Genomic DNA, 15,399 nt, shown 5'->3' with positions numbered 1-15,399 from the left:
TTTGTTTCCTCTGGACACGAAAGAAAATCCGAATCTAAATCTCATAAAAAAAAAAAAAAAAAAAAAAAAAAAAAAAAAATTAATATCAGTGTGTGTGTTTCAGTCTTTATACACACTATAAACATTACGACACATGGACAGCTCAGCACACACACACACACACACACACTCCCAGCAGCGGCTAATGCTAGCCTCTCTCCTGGTGCTTCATCTCGTCCAATCAGACGCTGTCATCAGCCTGGCAGCAGCCAATCACACTCCCTCAAACTGTTTCCTGAGGTCGGCGGGAGGAAGGCCTCACCCGGCTGGGATGGGGCAACAGGAAGCTGCCGTTTCCTGGCAACCAGAGACAGTATTTAAGAAAAAATAAAAGCCTCCAGAAGAAAGAGGCGTGAAGACCCGTCAGCCAATCAGAACTGAGCTGTCCATGTGTCGTCATGTTTATAGTGTGTATAAAGACTGAAACACACACACACACACACACCCTGCTACGATGAAGATTACCGACATGATAATTATGAGATTTAGATTCGGATTTTCTTTCGTGTCCAGAGGAAACAAAAAACTGTCATTAATATCAGTGTGTGTGAGAGTGTGTGAGAGTGTGTGTGCTTGTGACGCCGTCCTCTGCGTGTGTGTGTGTGTGAGAGAGAGAGAGAAAGAGAGTGAGTGTGTGTGTGTTTTTCCACGGAAAGTTGCGGTGTCTTGCTGTAGCGTAGCCATGACGACTCGTGTTTACGCTGACGCCATTTTTACTTCGATTACTTTTGGTTTTGGAGGATTTTTTTGTGGACCGCCTGCAGCGACGGTTGCCTCTGCAACGGCCTGTTTGGATATTCTAATTATGCATCGCTCGTTTCTGTAAATAGACCAGAAGTCCAGAAAAGCAACTCCACACGCCGTGGACGTCACCCGTCTCTCATCTGCAGCAACCGTCCACACGCCCGTCTGTCCCCGTCCCGCAACCCGTCCCCGTCTCTGGGTTTCTCTGGTGCCATTCTCAGAAAACACCCCGGTCCTTAAGGAGCTCTGCAGGTCGCTCGGCATGAAACTCAGCTCACAGGTTTAAGGTGGAAAACCCCGTTGTGAAGGGTTTAAGGTAGAATGCTTGGTTGTTTCTAAACTATTTGAATCCGGCTCCTGTCCCTCGTCTCATTGGTTCCTCTGCAGTTACAGATTATTACCCCCAAAGTTTACAGGATACTTTCCAGAGCTGATAAATTATCTTTGAATTAAATGTTAATTGCAGACAAAAAAAGCAACATCTTCCATTTTTGCTGCTAAATTATTGACTAAAATGATTTATTCAGGTTCTTCAATCAGCAGATTGGTGCTACTTGCTATTCTAGCCACTCAACATGTCAGTGCTAGCTCTACACGTTAGCACTAATAGATTATCTTGTGCTAGCATAGCTTCACTGCTAGGCTAGCTCCTATTAGCACAACTAAACAGTTGTCTTTTCCAGTTTTTGAAGCAGAAATGAACCCAATGGCTCAAAAGGAGCAGCTTCCATGTTAGCAGATGTAGCTTGTGCGTCAAATTTACGTCCCTATCAGAAACACGCTAGGATAAACGTTCCGCTTCAGGACTTTGTGTGTAAAAATGTGATTAATAGCATTACATTTTAAAGTCCCAGCCCAACTGTACCACATCAGGATTCTCCTGCAAGGGACAGCAAGTTATTCCCCCAAATCTACAACTTTCGTTTCTTCAACGTTTGTTGCATTTTTTACAGAAATCACAGATTAGCTTTTTAACTGCCATTTCTGGAGCTTGCATTGTTGGTTTCAGCACTTTCGGGTCAGGAGAAAGTTAAAAGTGCTTAGTCATTGTTTTAAAACCATCGGGTAACCGATCAGTAAATTTCAGTAATGAAACCTCAAAGTTACGTTTGTGGAAAGTAACTTCGAATTTCACAGAAGCCTCTAAAACTTGGGAAAGTATGAACTGCTGCTGAGCATTTTAATGAACTGCAAAGGTAGAAAGTTGTAGTTTACATTCAGTGTTAAGGTGGTTCTGTTTGATCCATCAGAGGGTCTGAATACGACCTTGCTTCAAGGGCGTTCAGGCAGAGTTAAAATAGACTTGAAAAAGACTCACGTCTCGCCACGACCAGCTCCAGGCTGCAGTTGATCACATTCCAGCGGCTGCAACACCACGACTCTTATGCAACAGAAAAACTGTCAAATAAACCAACGAATCCATCAGAATCTGCTTGGATCACACGGATAATCTACGACTTTATCACAACACGATCAGCCAACAGCTCTTCTTTACGACGTCCTTTCAAAGCTTTTAGTTCAAATGTAAAAATGAACAACTAGAAACCAAGATTTTCAGTGACTGGTTGATGCTGTCATGTGTGATGCACTTCAATGTGGTTCAATGCTGAGTTCAAGTTCTGTAGGAGCTGTCGTAATTATCAGTTTTACCTGAAAACATGTAGCTGGATCTAAAAAAAACAAAACCAATCCAATCAGAAAGTAAACAAACAAACCCTGAACGTTTCTGATCCCACACAACCTGAACTCTGGTTTTAACGAGGAACTGAAACTAACAGTAGACGCCTCTTTGTTGCCTGTTCTGAAGTAGAGAATGATTTTGTGTTTTTATGTCGGTGTCAAGACTGTTGATGCAAAAACATTAAAACAATAAGAGCCCAAACCAGACAAACGCTTTGATCCCAGCAGCTGAACTCGGAGTGCACAAAGGGCTGAGGGCGGGACGCGCTGCAGAGGACGCCGCGTTCTGCAGAGGACGGATGCCGGCGCCGCGCTCTCCGGCAACCCAACTTCTACTGTCTAACTAAACTGGTGTCAAACGTCTGTGCAGTAAAAGTATTTAAGACATAAATAAATGTTTCCAGAGGTCATGCAAGGTCAGCCAGCCCTTTTAGTTTCTTCAAATCTAATTAAACTGGGTCAAACGTTTATGCAGCAAAATTTTTGTTTGTGCTGCTTTTGCAAACAAATGTTTTTGCTGCACAAATGTTGCCGAATCGATCAACACCAAATTTGTTGACCTGTGACCTCTGACGGCGGCGGCGAGCTGCCGGCGCTCTGAGGGTAACTGGTGCACTATGAAGAGTTGAGATGGAAACTGGTTCAGGACTGGACCAAGGGCTCTCCAGATGGCTCCATTAAACATTGAACAATATTAACGGTGAAGGTGGAAACGGAAGGCAGCGCGCTCTGAACAGAGACTGGTGGAAGATAGCACATCATGAAAGGTTAAAGGTTAAAGGATTTAGTTAGGGTTAAAGGTGAAACTGAGAAGCGGCGCACCGGAGGGCGAAGGCTGCTGTTTGAGGCCTCGCCTTGTTGCCGCCTGGCAATCTCAACTAACCAATCAAACAGTGTTATTTGTACAGAACTAACAGCTGCTAACTGACTGCTAACAGCTCTCTGTTGTTGTTTGTAATAAACTTCATTTTTCATCCAAACCACCAGCGTCTCGACTCAACTTGCTCTGGTTGTCTGCTTTCTAAATGTTTGAAGAAACCAAAACCACAAAAATCTGAGCCGAATACGACTGAAGAACTGGGATTTAGTTCCTCCAAAAGGATAATATCTGGAGGAATTAATATTTAATCCTAAATCAGTGTGAAAACATTTGGAAGTGTAATCAGGTTGGAGTGATGCATGCTGGGATACGATCTGATAGGAGCGGCTGTAAACCAATTCAACCAGTCGGGTACAAAGCCGGACCAGAAGCACGACTTTAACCCTGAAAACGCTGGAAGGAAGCATGGAAACAGGCCAGCAGGGTAGTTAAGGACACTGGAGATTTTTCACTGCAGTTTACATAATAAAATCCTCCTGGTATCAGTTAGAGCCCGCTGTATGGTTTTACAGTGTCATTCCTAATTTAGATAAGAGATAAGAGGAGCAGGTGTGATAACGACACCTGGACTTTTTCTCTTCCAGGTCCAAATATTAATCCATCAGATTAATAATCCAGCTAGAATGAGCCGGAATCATTCAGTCCTGTTGGTTTTCCAGATATTTTCTGGTTTTTCACAGTTTCTGATTATGATTAGAGGTTGGTCAAAGAAAGCTGAGCGTTATGGTGGAAATCCGACCAAAGTCCGGCCCGGCCCGGTCCGGCCCGGTCCGCTTACGTAAGTCCTGGAGCGGATCACGTGGACCGGAGCCAGCTTAAAGGATGCGGGACCCACAGCGGCGCCGGCCACTCTGCAGGACCGCGGCATGCAGAACATCATCGCCAGGAACGGGCTGGAGACCCCAGAGCCGCTGAAGGCTGAGGTCAAAGGTCAGTGGCTCTACAACAAGACGGGTCTGCTGGGTGAACATGTTAAACAACAGAACCGTTTATTTACGGCTCTTCTGACAGTTTTAGATTTATTAGATTTTTATTCTGACATAAAATTCAAAGCTGCAGTTTGTAACTTTTATTAAATATATTTTTTACATATTTATTTAAACTATTATGAAACAGATCAGTTAATAGATTAATCTCCTGATTAATTTCTATCTGAAGAAATGCACCGCCAACAACCAATCAGGGCCAGGAGGCGGGTCTTAGTGCTGTTCATCAATCATGGGTACACACTGCTAAATGTGTTAATGATGCAGAAACAACTTAATGTTACAGGAAAACCGTCTATCTGCCATCATCAGTGGCTATGCTAACTAGCCTCACCATTTACAGCAGGATCTGCTCGCTGCAGCGTAGCAGAGAGCCAACAGGAAGTGATTGGCTGCGCTAAGACCCGCCCCCTGGCTCTGATTGGTTGTTTCTAGTTAGCACTGGGAGATGAATTTTCTGATTTTCTCTCATTTTATCACAACAGTTTCTATAAACATATAAAAAACATTTTGATATATTACAGCTTTAATATCATCCTTCATATTCATTGATAATGTTTGAAAATCCTTTAACCAACACATCTAAATCCTAATCAGTGGGATTAGAAAAGGATTTAGCCATAATCTGAGACAAATTCCTTTACAGGATCAGATTTGGCAGCATGACATCACTTCCTGTTTTGTTTCCTGTTGTGCAGTTTACAGCCAGAGGGAATCAAAAGTTAGTAAAAGTTATTTTCAGGTTCAGTTTGGCTGCTAAATGTTTAAGAGCAAATTAATTACTAATGAAACTTATGTGTTGATTTGAGATCAGATCAATAATATTAATTTTCCTTCAGTTGTCATCATTAATTTTAGTTTATCAAGACGATAACATAAATACAACCAAACGCCAGATCGAAACACTCAAAAACAGCATCTTGACAGTTAATGAAAGAAGTGTTGTGTGCATGACCTTTGACCTCCAGGGTCGGTGCCGCTGTGGCTCCGGGGCACTCTGGTGCGGAACGGACCCGGACTTTTCTCGGTGGGGAACTCCGAGTACAACCACTGGTTTGACGGCCTGTCGCTGATCCACAGCTTCACCTTCCACAACGGTCAGCAGGGGGCGCCACTGAGACCAACAATCGATCAATCAATTAATCAAGCAATTGTGTTTGTGTGGCTCATTTCAGCAAAAAGACAAAAGTGACAAACATTCCTTCATCATCAATACACATTAAATTTGTTGGTCCATATTCCTTTATTCGTTAAAATAAAGCAGCTCTTTGTGAAAAGGACTCAGTGTTTCTGGACGTTAGTCCCAAGTTTCAGCGAGATTTTTTTGGGCTCTGCACCATTTCAGGGGAGGTAATGTACCGGAGCAAATACCTGAAGAGCGAAACCTACAAGAGGAACGTGAAGGCCGATCGGATCGTCGTGTCTGAGTTCGGCACCATGGTTTACCCCGACCCCTGCAAGAACATCTTCGCCAGGTAAAAACACCAAAACATCTTGGCCAGGTAAAACGCAAGAGCATCTAAATGTGATGATAAAACCCAACAAGCTGTTAAAATATTAAACCGCTGTCCCTCTAGGATTTTGAGATTGTTTTTGTGGATTTTGTAATCGCAGTCCCAGATTTTGTGGAGCTAATTTAGAAATATTTATATGGCATCTTTGCGATATTTGTGCTAAAGTATAAAGTTAGATGTAATTGTTTATTACTCTCTGTTTCCATCACAGACTATACACTGACATCAAGTCAGGGTATAGTCACAGACACACACACACACACACACACACACACACACACACACACGCACACACACACTGCCGGCAGTTTATATTAAACTCAATATTTTTGACAAATGTTGAGAAAAATTAGAAAAAATATGTTGATTTTGTGGATTTCTGAAAAACTGCCATAACTTTTTGATGTAATCTGGAGTCTAGAGGACCACATGAAAAGCTATGGCGGGCCAGATTTGGCCCCCGAGCCTCGAGTTTGGCATACTGCGCCCATTAGATCCCAGCATTAGCTTCAGGTTGTTTTTGAGTGAACAGACTACAACAGATTTTGAGGAATTGAGTCTATAAATCTCTTTAAAGATGGATTAAATTATTTTAGATCATCATTAAAACAAAAATCGATCCTCAACATTTTCTCTGCAAACCTCGTTACCAGGGCAATGACGCATTTCCGCAACATCATCCCAGATTTCACAGACAACAACCTGATCAACATCATCCGCTACGGTCAGGACTACTACGCCTCCTCTGAGGTCAACTACATCAACCAGGTCGACCCGTTGACCCTGGAGACGGTGGGCCGGGTGAGTCTCGACGCACCAAAGCTCTTTGACTCGTCTCACAGGACTGACACGCATCGTTTCCAGGCCAACTACAGGAACCACATCGCTCTGAACCTGGCAACCGCTCACCCTCACTACGACAAGGAGGGCAACACCTACAACATGGGAACCGCCATCATCGGCCTCGGACGGCCCAAATACATCATCTTCAAAGTGCCAGCAAACGCCTCAGGTAGAAGAGTAAACGTATTGGCCAACATGCTTGTATCCGAGTCAGATACAGTTAATGGATTTATGACGCTGCAATCAAAGAGCGTGTTTCAGATGATTTGGCTGTGGGACAGAAACCAGAGTCATCCAAGGTTTTAACTAGGAGCCATAAACATTAATTAGCCATGACGTGACTGACTGCTTGTAGACAGTTGTGAACTTCGGTTGCATTGTTTAAACATCATGACAGTTCAGGCCCATCATTACCATTTGATCATCAGAAATGAAAAAATACTGTTTGGATTCTGTATTTTTGTGTCCGTTTCAGATAAAGACCCCAAGAAGCCGGCTCTGAGAAAGGTTCAGCAGATCTGTTCAGTTCCTTTCCGATCCACTCTGTATCCGAGCTACTTCCACAGCTTCGGCATGACCGACAACTACATCGTGTTTGTGGAGCAACCCTTCAAACTGGACATAGTGAAACTGGCAACCGCCTACTTCAGAGGGGTCAACTGGGGGAGCTGCCTCAAATTTGATGAGAAAGACAGTGTAAGCCCCAATCCTGTGAGGTTTACTGAAACAGATTAGCATGAATGACTCTCTGCGTAGCTTCAAGGTTTGATAGACACTTTCCTCTTTAGTTCACAATGTTTTACTGAGGTAACTTCCATGTTTCAGACGTTCTTCCACGTCATCAACATAAAGACAGGAAAGGTGAAATCTCTTCGCTACTGCGCCGATGCTCTGGTGGTTTTCCATCACATCAACGCCTACGAGGATGACGACCACGTCGTGTTTGACATCATCGCCTACAGTGACAGCAACCTGTACGACATGTTCTACCTCCACAACATGACCAAAGAAACGGACAACTTCATTCAGAGCAACAAGGAGTTCTCGCCGCCGGTCTGCCAGAGATTCGTCCTGCCGCTGAACGTCCACAAGGTACAACCAGGCTGAGGTCACAGCCACAGAGTCTGTTCCAGTCCATGACCATCACCTGCATGTCCTGCAGGATTCCCCCAAAGGAACCAACTTGGTGACCCTGACGGACACGACAGCGCAGGCGGTGATGCAGGACGACGGATCGATCTACTGCAAACCCGACATCATCTTTAAAGGTTTGGTGTTTTTGATGTGGAGGAGAAACGATGCGATCCACTGGATCAAACGAGTCTGACTGCTCTGCAGGGATGGAGCTGCCGGGGATTAACTACAACTTCAACGCCAGGAAGTACCGCTACTTCTACGGCTCCAGGCTGGAGTGGTCCCCTCAACCCAACAAGGTACACCCAGAACTTCACCTCTTCTGTTCTACGTAGTCTGTACTTTTAACAATTAGTTATTTAGAATTTTATAAAAAAAAAAAAAAACACAAAAGACTTAACACCATAAAAAATATTACTAGTGTCCGGAAACAAGATGTATCGATATGCTGATGATGTGATCCTTATAACCAAAATATTTTGTTAGTTTTCTGAATTTACATACTTGAATTAAGAGATAAACATTCCAGTTATTGATTATTTGTGTGTATATAGTGAAAATGTTCCTGTATTTTGAATATGTTGCTCATTATGGTAAGATCTTATAAATGAGAAAATATTTCTAAGCATTACCAACAAATCAGAACGTCGTAGTAAAACAGCTGAAAGTAACTGGCTGAGCCTCCTAAACTCTCATCATCTGCTTGAAAACCTCCCACCAACAGATCGCGAAGGTCGACATCGTCACCAAGACGCACGTCGAGTGGCATCAGGAGAACTGCTACCCGTCAGAGCCGGTGTTCGTCGCCTCTCCGGGCGCGGAGGAGGAAGACGACGGTGAGAGATCACCCTAAAAACAATCGAAGGAGAATTTTTCTCTGGGTTTCTAATGGGTTTGTTTCTGCAGGAGTCATCCTGTCGTCCATCGTTTCCTCAGATCCAAACGTTTCTCCGTTCCTGCTCATCCTGAACGCCAAAACGTTTGAGGAGGTCGGCCGGGCCGCCATCCCGGTCCCGGTCCACATGGACCTTCACGGACTCTTCATTCCCGCCAAATCATAAAATATCAGCAAAACCTTTGGTTTTAAAGCAGATAGTTACTATTGAAATGAAAATGAATGGTTTTATTTTCCTTGTTTTTGGTTTGTGCCCAAATCTGACTGATTTTACTGGGATTTAGTCATAAAGCAACATCTGGAGTCGTATTTAAGTCCTGTGTTTTCTGCATAACATGAATATCTTGGATATTTTAAGATACATTAATTTATAAAACAGTATCTGAGATAATAAACTAAGTGATGAACTTCACCAGTTTGTACTGGGAACCATTAAGAGTCTGAACTGGACTTGAATGACCAAAACATCAGTACCTGATGGAGTCCTGTCATGATCATTTGCCACCAGCAGAGGGCGCTCCGCCAGATGATGTCACACGGCTTTTTCAGGAAAATACAAACAGGAGAGTTAAAAATTGTAATCATATTTTAGACCAAATGTCAGATATTCTGATTTCACTGAAAATAGTCAAACTTTCTCCACAGTACTTACATTTAATTCCACGTTTTCCAAAAGTGGATTTAATTTATATTTTCCTACTGATCCATAAATTTTTAACTGATCATCATTTGCTTTCCGTCGGCTGTTGACCTGAGGGAGGAAGGGGTGTTATACATTTAAACTAAAAACATTAGAGCACAGAAAATGTTTTAGATGTTTTTGTGGTTCCAGTTTGGGAATCAGAAACTGAACTGTAAGGAATACAGAATAAACTTCATTTAACAATCAAAACACAGAGAATTAAATCAACTGAAGTCAAAGAGGCGACAGGAAAAACAGATTCTACTGATTTGAGTTAATAAAATCAGGTTAAAGACATTTAATCTTTCTGCACAATTCATTATTTTTTCCAGCTAAATGTGGTGAACTGTTGTCATGTTGGAGTCAGAAGAGCCAAATGCATCAGAATGGAGGCCGACGTGACATAAAGACGAATAATTGAAAATATTTATAAAACCTGGACGACAGGAGAAAAACAAACCGACGCCTGGCAGACAGAAACCAGGCAGAACCAGAACCAGCATCTGTTTTTACTGTCGTCCAATAAAATGACAGAATACTAAATAACCAGCAAGAAATATCCTAATCACAGGTTATAAAAATGTTCCTGGATTATTATAAAGTATTTTGACTGAAATTAATCGTCGTTCTGCAGCTTTTATTAGACTCATGGGAATTTATTACATCAGCAGTTGCAGCAAAAACAGTTTAAAATCTTCTGTCCCTCCGCCTTCCAACATGGCCGCCAAGACAAACAGAGTCTGAGCCGCTCGCCGCCTCTGTCCGGAGCTCCAGGCTGCTGGGAAAGGGGGCGGAGCCTGGGGCAGGAAGTGGCGGCAGCGCATCAGAGGCCAAGAGGAAGATGATGATGATGATGAAGAACAGGCACGTTGGAGTGAGTCTAGGCTATCGCTGTCACACAGTGAGGAGCTGCTGCCCACAGAGACACGCCGCTCCGCTCCGTTCCGCCGCGCCGCCGCTCCAGCTGCAGGAAGCGTCTGATTGGTTGGCTGGCCGGTTGGTGTTTCTGTGGCTCCGCTCCGGTTGGTCCGGTCCGGTTCAGATGATCTCAAAGGTTTTCTTCAGCTCCATGATGAGCTGCCAGTCCGATTTCTGCATCTCGTCTCTGAACCAGTTCTTCAGGGCGTCGATGGACGCCCGCGTGATCTGCACCCACACACAGCAGCTGTTGTTATGGCAACAGAAACAAGAAGCCCCTCCTCCCCACAGGCGTGTCCTCACCTTGCTGACGATGATGTCAGTGGCTTCAAAATGGCGGCCGTACATCTTGGGCGACTCCCCGGGGATGGGCTCGATCTTCACGCAGATCTCCTGGCCTTTCTTCGCCGCGTCCACCGACTTGTGGTTCATCTCGATGCTGGTTACCACGCCGATCTCCACGAACTGCAACGCCCAGCGCCACGGTTACACGCCGCAAACAAACAAAACCGCGCCAACGGATACGGCGACGCCTCTCACCCCTTTGCTGGGCACGCAGAGCGGCGTCCCCTGCTTCAGAAGCCCCGCCTCCACCGACACGCCCATCACGATGGGATCTCTGGAGTTGAAGATGAACTGAGGAAGAACGCGGAGCTTCACCGGGAACACGGCGATGTGCCTGGGCAGAAACACCGTGAGCACGGGGCGTCAACCACACACGCTGCATTAAAGGTCAAAGGTTAATGGAGGCTGCAGACTATCAGACGCGCGTATCCATGTTCTGTCAATAAAACAAGGAGTCCAAATACAGACCTGCAGTCACCATGACAACAGGAAATAAATTGATAATTACAGTTTTTTGGGTTATTGTGATGAAATCATGACAACACTGCCCTCCTGTGGTTAGAACATGAACTGCAAGTCTGTATTTCTATCATCTGGAGCAGCTCAGACTGTCGGTCGGTGAGTTTTCCTACTTGAACTCTTCCTGTTTGGACTTCTTGTAGTCCTCTCTGTACTTGGTGAAGGCGTCAAACAGGTGGTAGATGATCTCAGCAGAGAAGATCCGGACGCCCAGACTGTCGGCCATCTCCTGGCTCTCCCTCTCCACCTTCACGTCAAACGCCAGGATGACAGCGTACCTGCGGAAGGACGAACGACTGGCCGTCAGACGGCGCCTGCAGACGGGTCAACGTACCAGCAGGGGGCGCTACGTACTGTGGGTCGTGCTCCAGCATGGTGGACGCCTTCATCACGTCCTTTTTATGCACCGGGCCGATGTTGATGCCTGCGTACTGGAAGAGAGGCGTGGTCAGCTGGCGGTGACTTCCTGTTGGGGGTGTTGGGGGCATTAGGGGGGGTTTACTCACCGGGACCTTGGAGGTCCGGAGGAACTCCAGCAGCGCCTCCAGGGAGCCCAGCGTGGACGCCTGGACGTACACGCCCTTCTCCTCCAGCTTGATGGAGCTCAGCGTCTGCTTCAGCTCCTTCACCAGCTCATCCTGACCAGACGTTAGCCGTTAGCGGTTAGCAGTTAGCCAGACTCAACTCAGAGGAAAACAACAACAATACCTTCAAGACGGGGACCTCGTCGTCCCTGTGGGCCACCAGCAGGGGGAGCCCTGCCAGCGTCTTCTCCAGGTCTTTACCCAGAATCTTCACACCCTGAGACGTCGACACTTCCTTGTGCTTCTCATACTGACTCTGGACAACAAGAACCAAACAACGAGATCAAATGATTCATGACATCACAGCCATGAGGGCAATTAGAATAGAATAGAATAGAATAGAATAGAATTCAACTTTATTGTTGTTGCACTGTCACAAGTACAAAGCAACTACAAGAAACATCAACATTTTAATCACTGAAACTGGATCCAAACCTCAATGAGTCCATAAACTAGAAACTACTTGATCACAATATTTGTTCCTAAAAACCATGTAATTCCAGTTTTGCAGAAAAGAACATTTAAAAAGAGAAAAACGGAAAAGAGAAACTTATTCCAGGTTTTGGGAGAAAGTAGAAAAAGTAAAAAAAACATTTCAATTGAATCAAAGTTGAGAAAATGATGATAAATCAGGTTGCAGTTTGTCTTGCTGACCTTGACCCTCAGCTTCTTGAGCGGCGGCGGCAGCAGCAGGCCCCGGATCTGCGTGACGATGGGCCCCTCCACCCCGGGGACGATGATGGTCTCTCCCTCGCGCAGGCGGCCGTTGATCAGGATGACGTCGATGGTGGTTCCCATGCCGGGCAGCGCCTTCACCTGGACACACACAGACACGCCGCCGTCATGACGATGATGGAGGCGGAGGGGGCGGGGCCAGGCGTCCGGCTCACCTCCATGACCTGCGCCCGCAGCTCGTCGCAGTGCGCCAGGCGGCGGGCCAGCATGCTCTGGGTGAGCTCCACCAGCAGGGCGATCAGGTTCCCCATGCCGTCCCCGCTGTGGGCCGACGTGGGAACCAGAGACACGAACGTCCGCGGGTCTTTGTTCTCGAAGAACAGCGCCGCGTTCAGACTCTGCACACAGACAGGAAGCAGTCAGTCTGGGAGGGACAGGAAGAAGAGCTGTGATTGGCTGATGGGAGCAGAGCTGTGATTGGCTGCTCATCACCTGCTGAGCAAACTCCACGATGATGGCCTTGGTCCTCTCGTCGAACTCGTCCTTGGTGTTCTTCTTCTGCTTCTTCAGCGTGGCGACCACGTCCGTATCAGGACTCTTCTTCCAGTCGTAGAGCCGGTCGATCTGATCAGAGCAACAGAGTCAGAGGAGGAGGAGGAGGAGGAGGAGGAGGAGGAGGAAGAGCAGGAGGAGGAAACCTTGTTGAGGGCCACGATGAAGGGACACTTCTTCTCCTTCAGCAGGTTGATGGACTCGATGGTCTGAGGCTCCAAGCCGTGCATGATGTCCACCACCAGAATGGCGATGTCACACAGAGAGCTGCCTCTGTTCCTCAGGTTACTGCAGGGACACAGAGACACTCAGGACACTGGGGACAGACAGACAGACAGGGGACAGGGACAGGCTGTACCTGAAGGACTCGTGTCCTGGGGTGTCGATGATCAGCATGCCAGGGATCCTGATGCTCTCCCTGTCAAACTACACACACAGAGAGCTCAAGAAGCTGCAAACCGTCACTGAATCCAGCAGAGAGTGAGAGGTCGTACATTTTTAACCATCTTGGTCTGCTCCTCGATGGTCTCTTTGGGGACGTTGGTGGCTCCGATCTGCTGGGTGATTCCTCCGGCCTCGCCGTCCTGGACGTGTGTGTGACGCAGCTGCACACAAAACACAAAAACCAAAAAACTAGAACAATAAAACCTCTAAAAATACAGAAAACCATTAAAACCAATAAAACTTCAGCCTGCGCCACCACCAGCAGGGGGCAGCAGCGTCACCTTGTCCAGGATCTTTGTCTTTCCCGTGTCCACGTGTCCCAGCACACACACCACTGGCGCGCGGAGCCGGTCCGGGTCCGTGTTCTTCAGGTTCTCCGCTCGCCGTTTCTGTTCCCAAAGATAGGCCAAACTCAGACGAGCTCTCACTACGCTCACTTTTCCCACAGTAAAATTCAAACACTTTCAAGGAAAGTTTTCAAACTTTTCTAGAACCAAAAAAAACACAAATTAACCAAAAAAGACGGTTTAAATTCACGATTATATCATGTAATTTATTACTGTTAATATTCTTGTGGTCGTATTCGACATTCTACTGCAGGGACAGAAAACTAAAAGATAATTGAAATGTCTCTCACACACCTCACTCATCTGAAGAAGTTAGAAATACATTTCTAAAAAGCATCACCAAGTTTTCTGGCATTTAGCAAATAGAAATAATTTTGTTGATTCTAACAAAAGTAAAAGAATAAAAGTTAATTCAACTTCAGGCAGATGGAAAACTATTCTGTATTATCTGTAAATATTTGGTTTGAACTGAAGATGTTTCCCATAATTAGGCTTTTAAAAACGTCATCACCAAACCGTGAAATGCCTCACAGGACCTCCAGCACCGTAGGAACACTGACTGCTGCTGCAGCTCACCTCTATCCTCTTCCTGGCTCGGTCATACAGCCGCTCCTCCTTCGTCCTGCCGTCATCATCGTCGCTCTCGCTGCTCTCCTCTTCGCTCACCGCTCTCCTCTTCCCGTGACTCACTGGCGCGCTTTCTTTCTCCGCCTCGGCTTCTTCCTCGCTTTCCTCCTCGTCTTCCTCTTCTTCATCCTCCTCGTCATCCTCCTCATCTTCCTCTTCCTCCTCCTCCTCGCTGGCAGCCGGCTGACGAGGAGCCGGCGTCTCCTCTTTGACCTCGATGTGAACTTTCTTCAGCTCTGGTGAACAATCGCCACACGGGTAAAAAAAACTGAACCAAGATGGCCGACATCAACAAACCAAACCAAACATGCTTTACACGCTACTGCAGCGCACAGCTAAATAAATACTACTCTACCTTAAAAACACTAACTACAATAACTAGGAATTAGAATAAAATGTAGAAAATGTTAAATAAGTTACTATAAATAATAGCTTAAATAAAATTGTTCAAAAAAATATAATAAATTTCAAAAAGACTGAATGTGGCTGCAAGTGAAAGAATAAAATCAAAATAAAACAAAAGTTATTTTAAAACTAATTAATTTAACTTAAAAAAGAAAAACGAACAAAAGTTTCAAATGAGATCAGATGAGAGTAAGGAAGGATCTGTGATGCGATCAGTAATAAACCGTCAGGCTGTTAGAGGATTTAATCTCTAGTTTAAGGAATCAATCGCACACCGAGCAGCGGCCTAGTCAAAGCACCACAAGGAGAAGTACCTGCTGCTCGTCTTCTCTTCCTCTCTGTTTGTTCATGAATAAAAGGAAGAAACAGATCAGCTGCTGCTCTCCCTGACAGCAGGAAGCAGTGACCTCTGACCTCAGTGACCTCTCACCTTTCTCCTCGTCGCTGGCCATGGCCTCCCAGTCGTCCAGGTCGGCGTCCGCCTTCGCTTCTGCACAGAAACACCAGCGGTTAGCGGCTGTTCGTCCTCTGCCCTCCGCCCGCTGCCCTCCGCCCGCTGCCCTCCGCCCGCTGCCCTCCGCCCGCT

The 15,399-nt window shown here is 45.8% G+C and overlaps 2 protein-coding genes across 3 annotated transcripts in view; one reads left to right on the top strand and one right to left on the bottom strand.

The window, feature by feature from the left end:
* The first annotated feature begins 4,192 nt into the window (after positions 1 to 4,192).
* bco1l (beta-carotene oxygenase 1, like) lies at positions 4,193 to 9,694 on the top strand. Its single transcript, XM_055026197.1, has 11 exons — positions 4,193 to 4,273; positions 5,298 to 5,426; positions 5,675 to 5,804; positions 6,497 to 6,644; positions 6,708 to 6,855; positions 7,162 to 7,382; positions 7,512 to 7,778; positions 7,849 to 7,954; positions 8,025 to 8,119; positions 8,545 to 8,656; positions 8,727 to 9,694. Exons 1-11 carry the CDS (start codon positions 4,210 to 4,212, stop codon positions 8,879 to 8,881), a joined length of 1,575 nt encoding a protein of 524 aa, XP_054882172.1. The 5' UTR covers positions 4,193 to 4,209; the 3' UTR covers positions 8,882 to 9,694.
* A 319-nt stretch (positions 9,695 to 10,013) lies between these two features.
* Positions 10,014 to 15,399, bottom strand: part of eif5b (eukaryotic translation initiation factor 5B) — a 9,462-nt gene continuing 4,076 nt past the window's right edge. Inside the window, exons 11-27 of one of the 2 annotated variants that reach the window (XM_055026195.1) lie at positions 15,244 to 15,303; positions 15,128 to 15,151; positions 14,358 to 14,644; positions 13,716 to 13,823; positions 13,485 to 13,595; positions 13,349 to 13,416; positions 13,137 to 13,278; positions 12,931 to 13,062; positions 12,654 to 12,836; positions 12,418 to 12,579; positions 11,888 to 12,019; positions 11,686 to 11,817; positions 11,534 to 11,610; positions 11,293 to 11,457; positions 10,856 to 10,994; positions 10,619 to 10,780; positions 10,014 to 10,543 (exon numbers count right to left, since the gene is read on the bottom strand). In XM_055026195.1, the coding sequence (XP_054882170.1) occupies positions 10,436 to 10,543; positions 10,619 to 10,780; positions 10,856 to 10,994; positions 11,293 to 11,457; positions 11,534 to 11,610; positions 11,686 to 11,817; positions 11,888 to 12,019; positions 12,418 to 12,579; positions 12,654 to 12,836; positions 12,931 to 13,062; positions 13,137 to 13,278; positions 13,349 to 13,416; positions 13,485 to 13,595; positions 13,716 to 13,823; positions 14,358 to 14,644; positions 15,128 to 15,151; positions 15,244 to 15,303 (2,192 nt within the window). In that variant the 3' untranslated portion in view covers positions 10,014 to 10,435. The remainder of the gene's footprint in view (positions 10,544 to 10,618; positions 10,781 to 10,855; positions 10,995 to 11,292; positions 11,458 to 11,533; positions 11,611 to 11,685; positions 11,818 to 11,887; positions 12,020 to 12,417; positions 12,580 to 12,653; positions 12,837 to 12,930; positions 13,063 to 13,136; positions 13,279 to 13,348; positions 13,417 to 13,484; positions 13,596 to 13,715; positions 13,824 to 14,357; positions 14,645 to 15,127; positions 15,152 to 15,243; positions 15,304 to 15,399) is intronic. The other variant, XM_055026196.1, reaches the window with a different exon arrangement.

The sequence above is a fragment of the Poeciliopsis prolifica genome, unplaced genomic scaffold, assembly GCF_027474105.1.
Source record: "Poeciliopsis prolifica strain line A6 unplaced genomic scaffold, Auburn_PproV2 SCAFFOLD181, whole genome shotgun sequence".
Lineage (NCBI taxonomy): Eukaryota > Metazoa > Chordata > Actinopteri > Cyprinodontiformes > Poeciliidae > Poeciliopsis > Poeciliopsis prolifica.
Note: the sequence above shows the minus strand (reverse complement) of the source record. Positions and strands in the feature narration are given on the sequence as shown.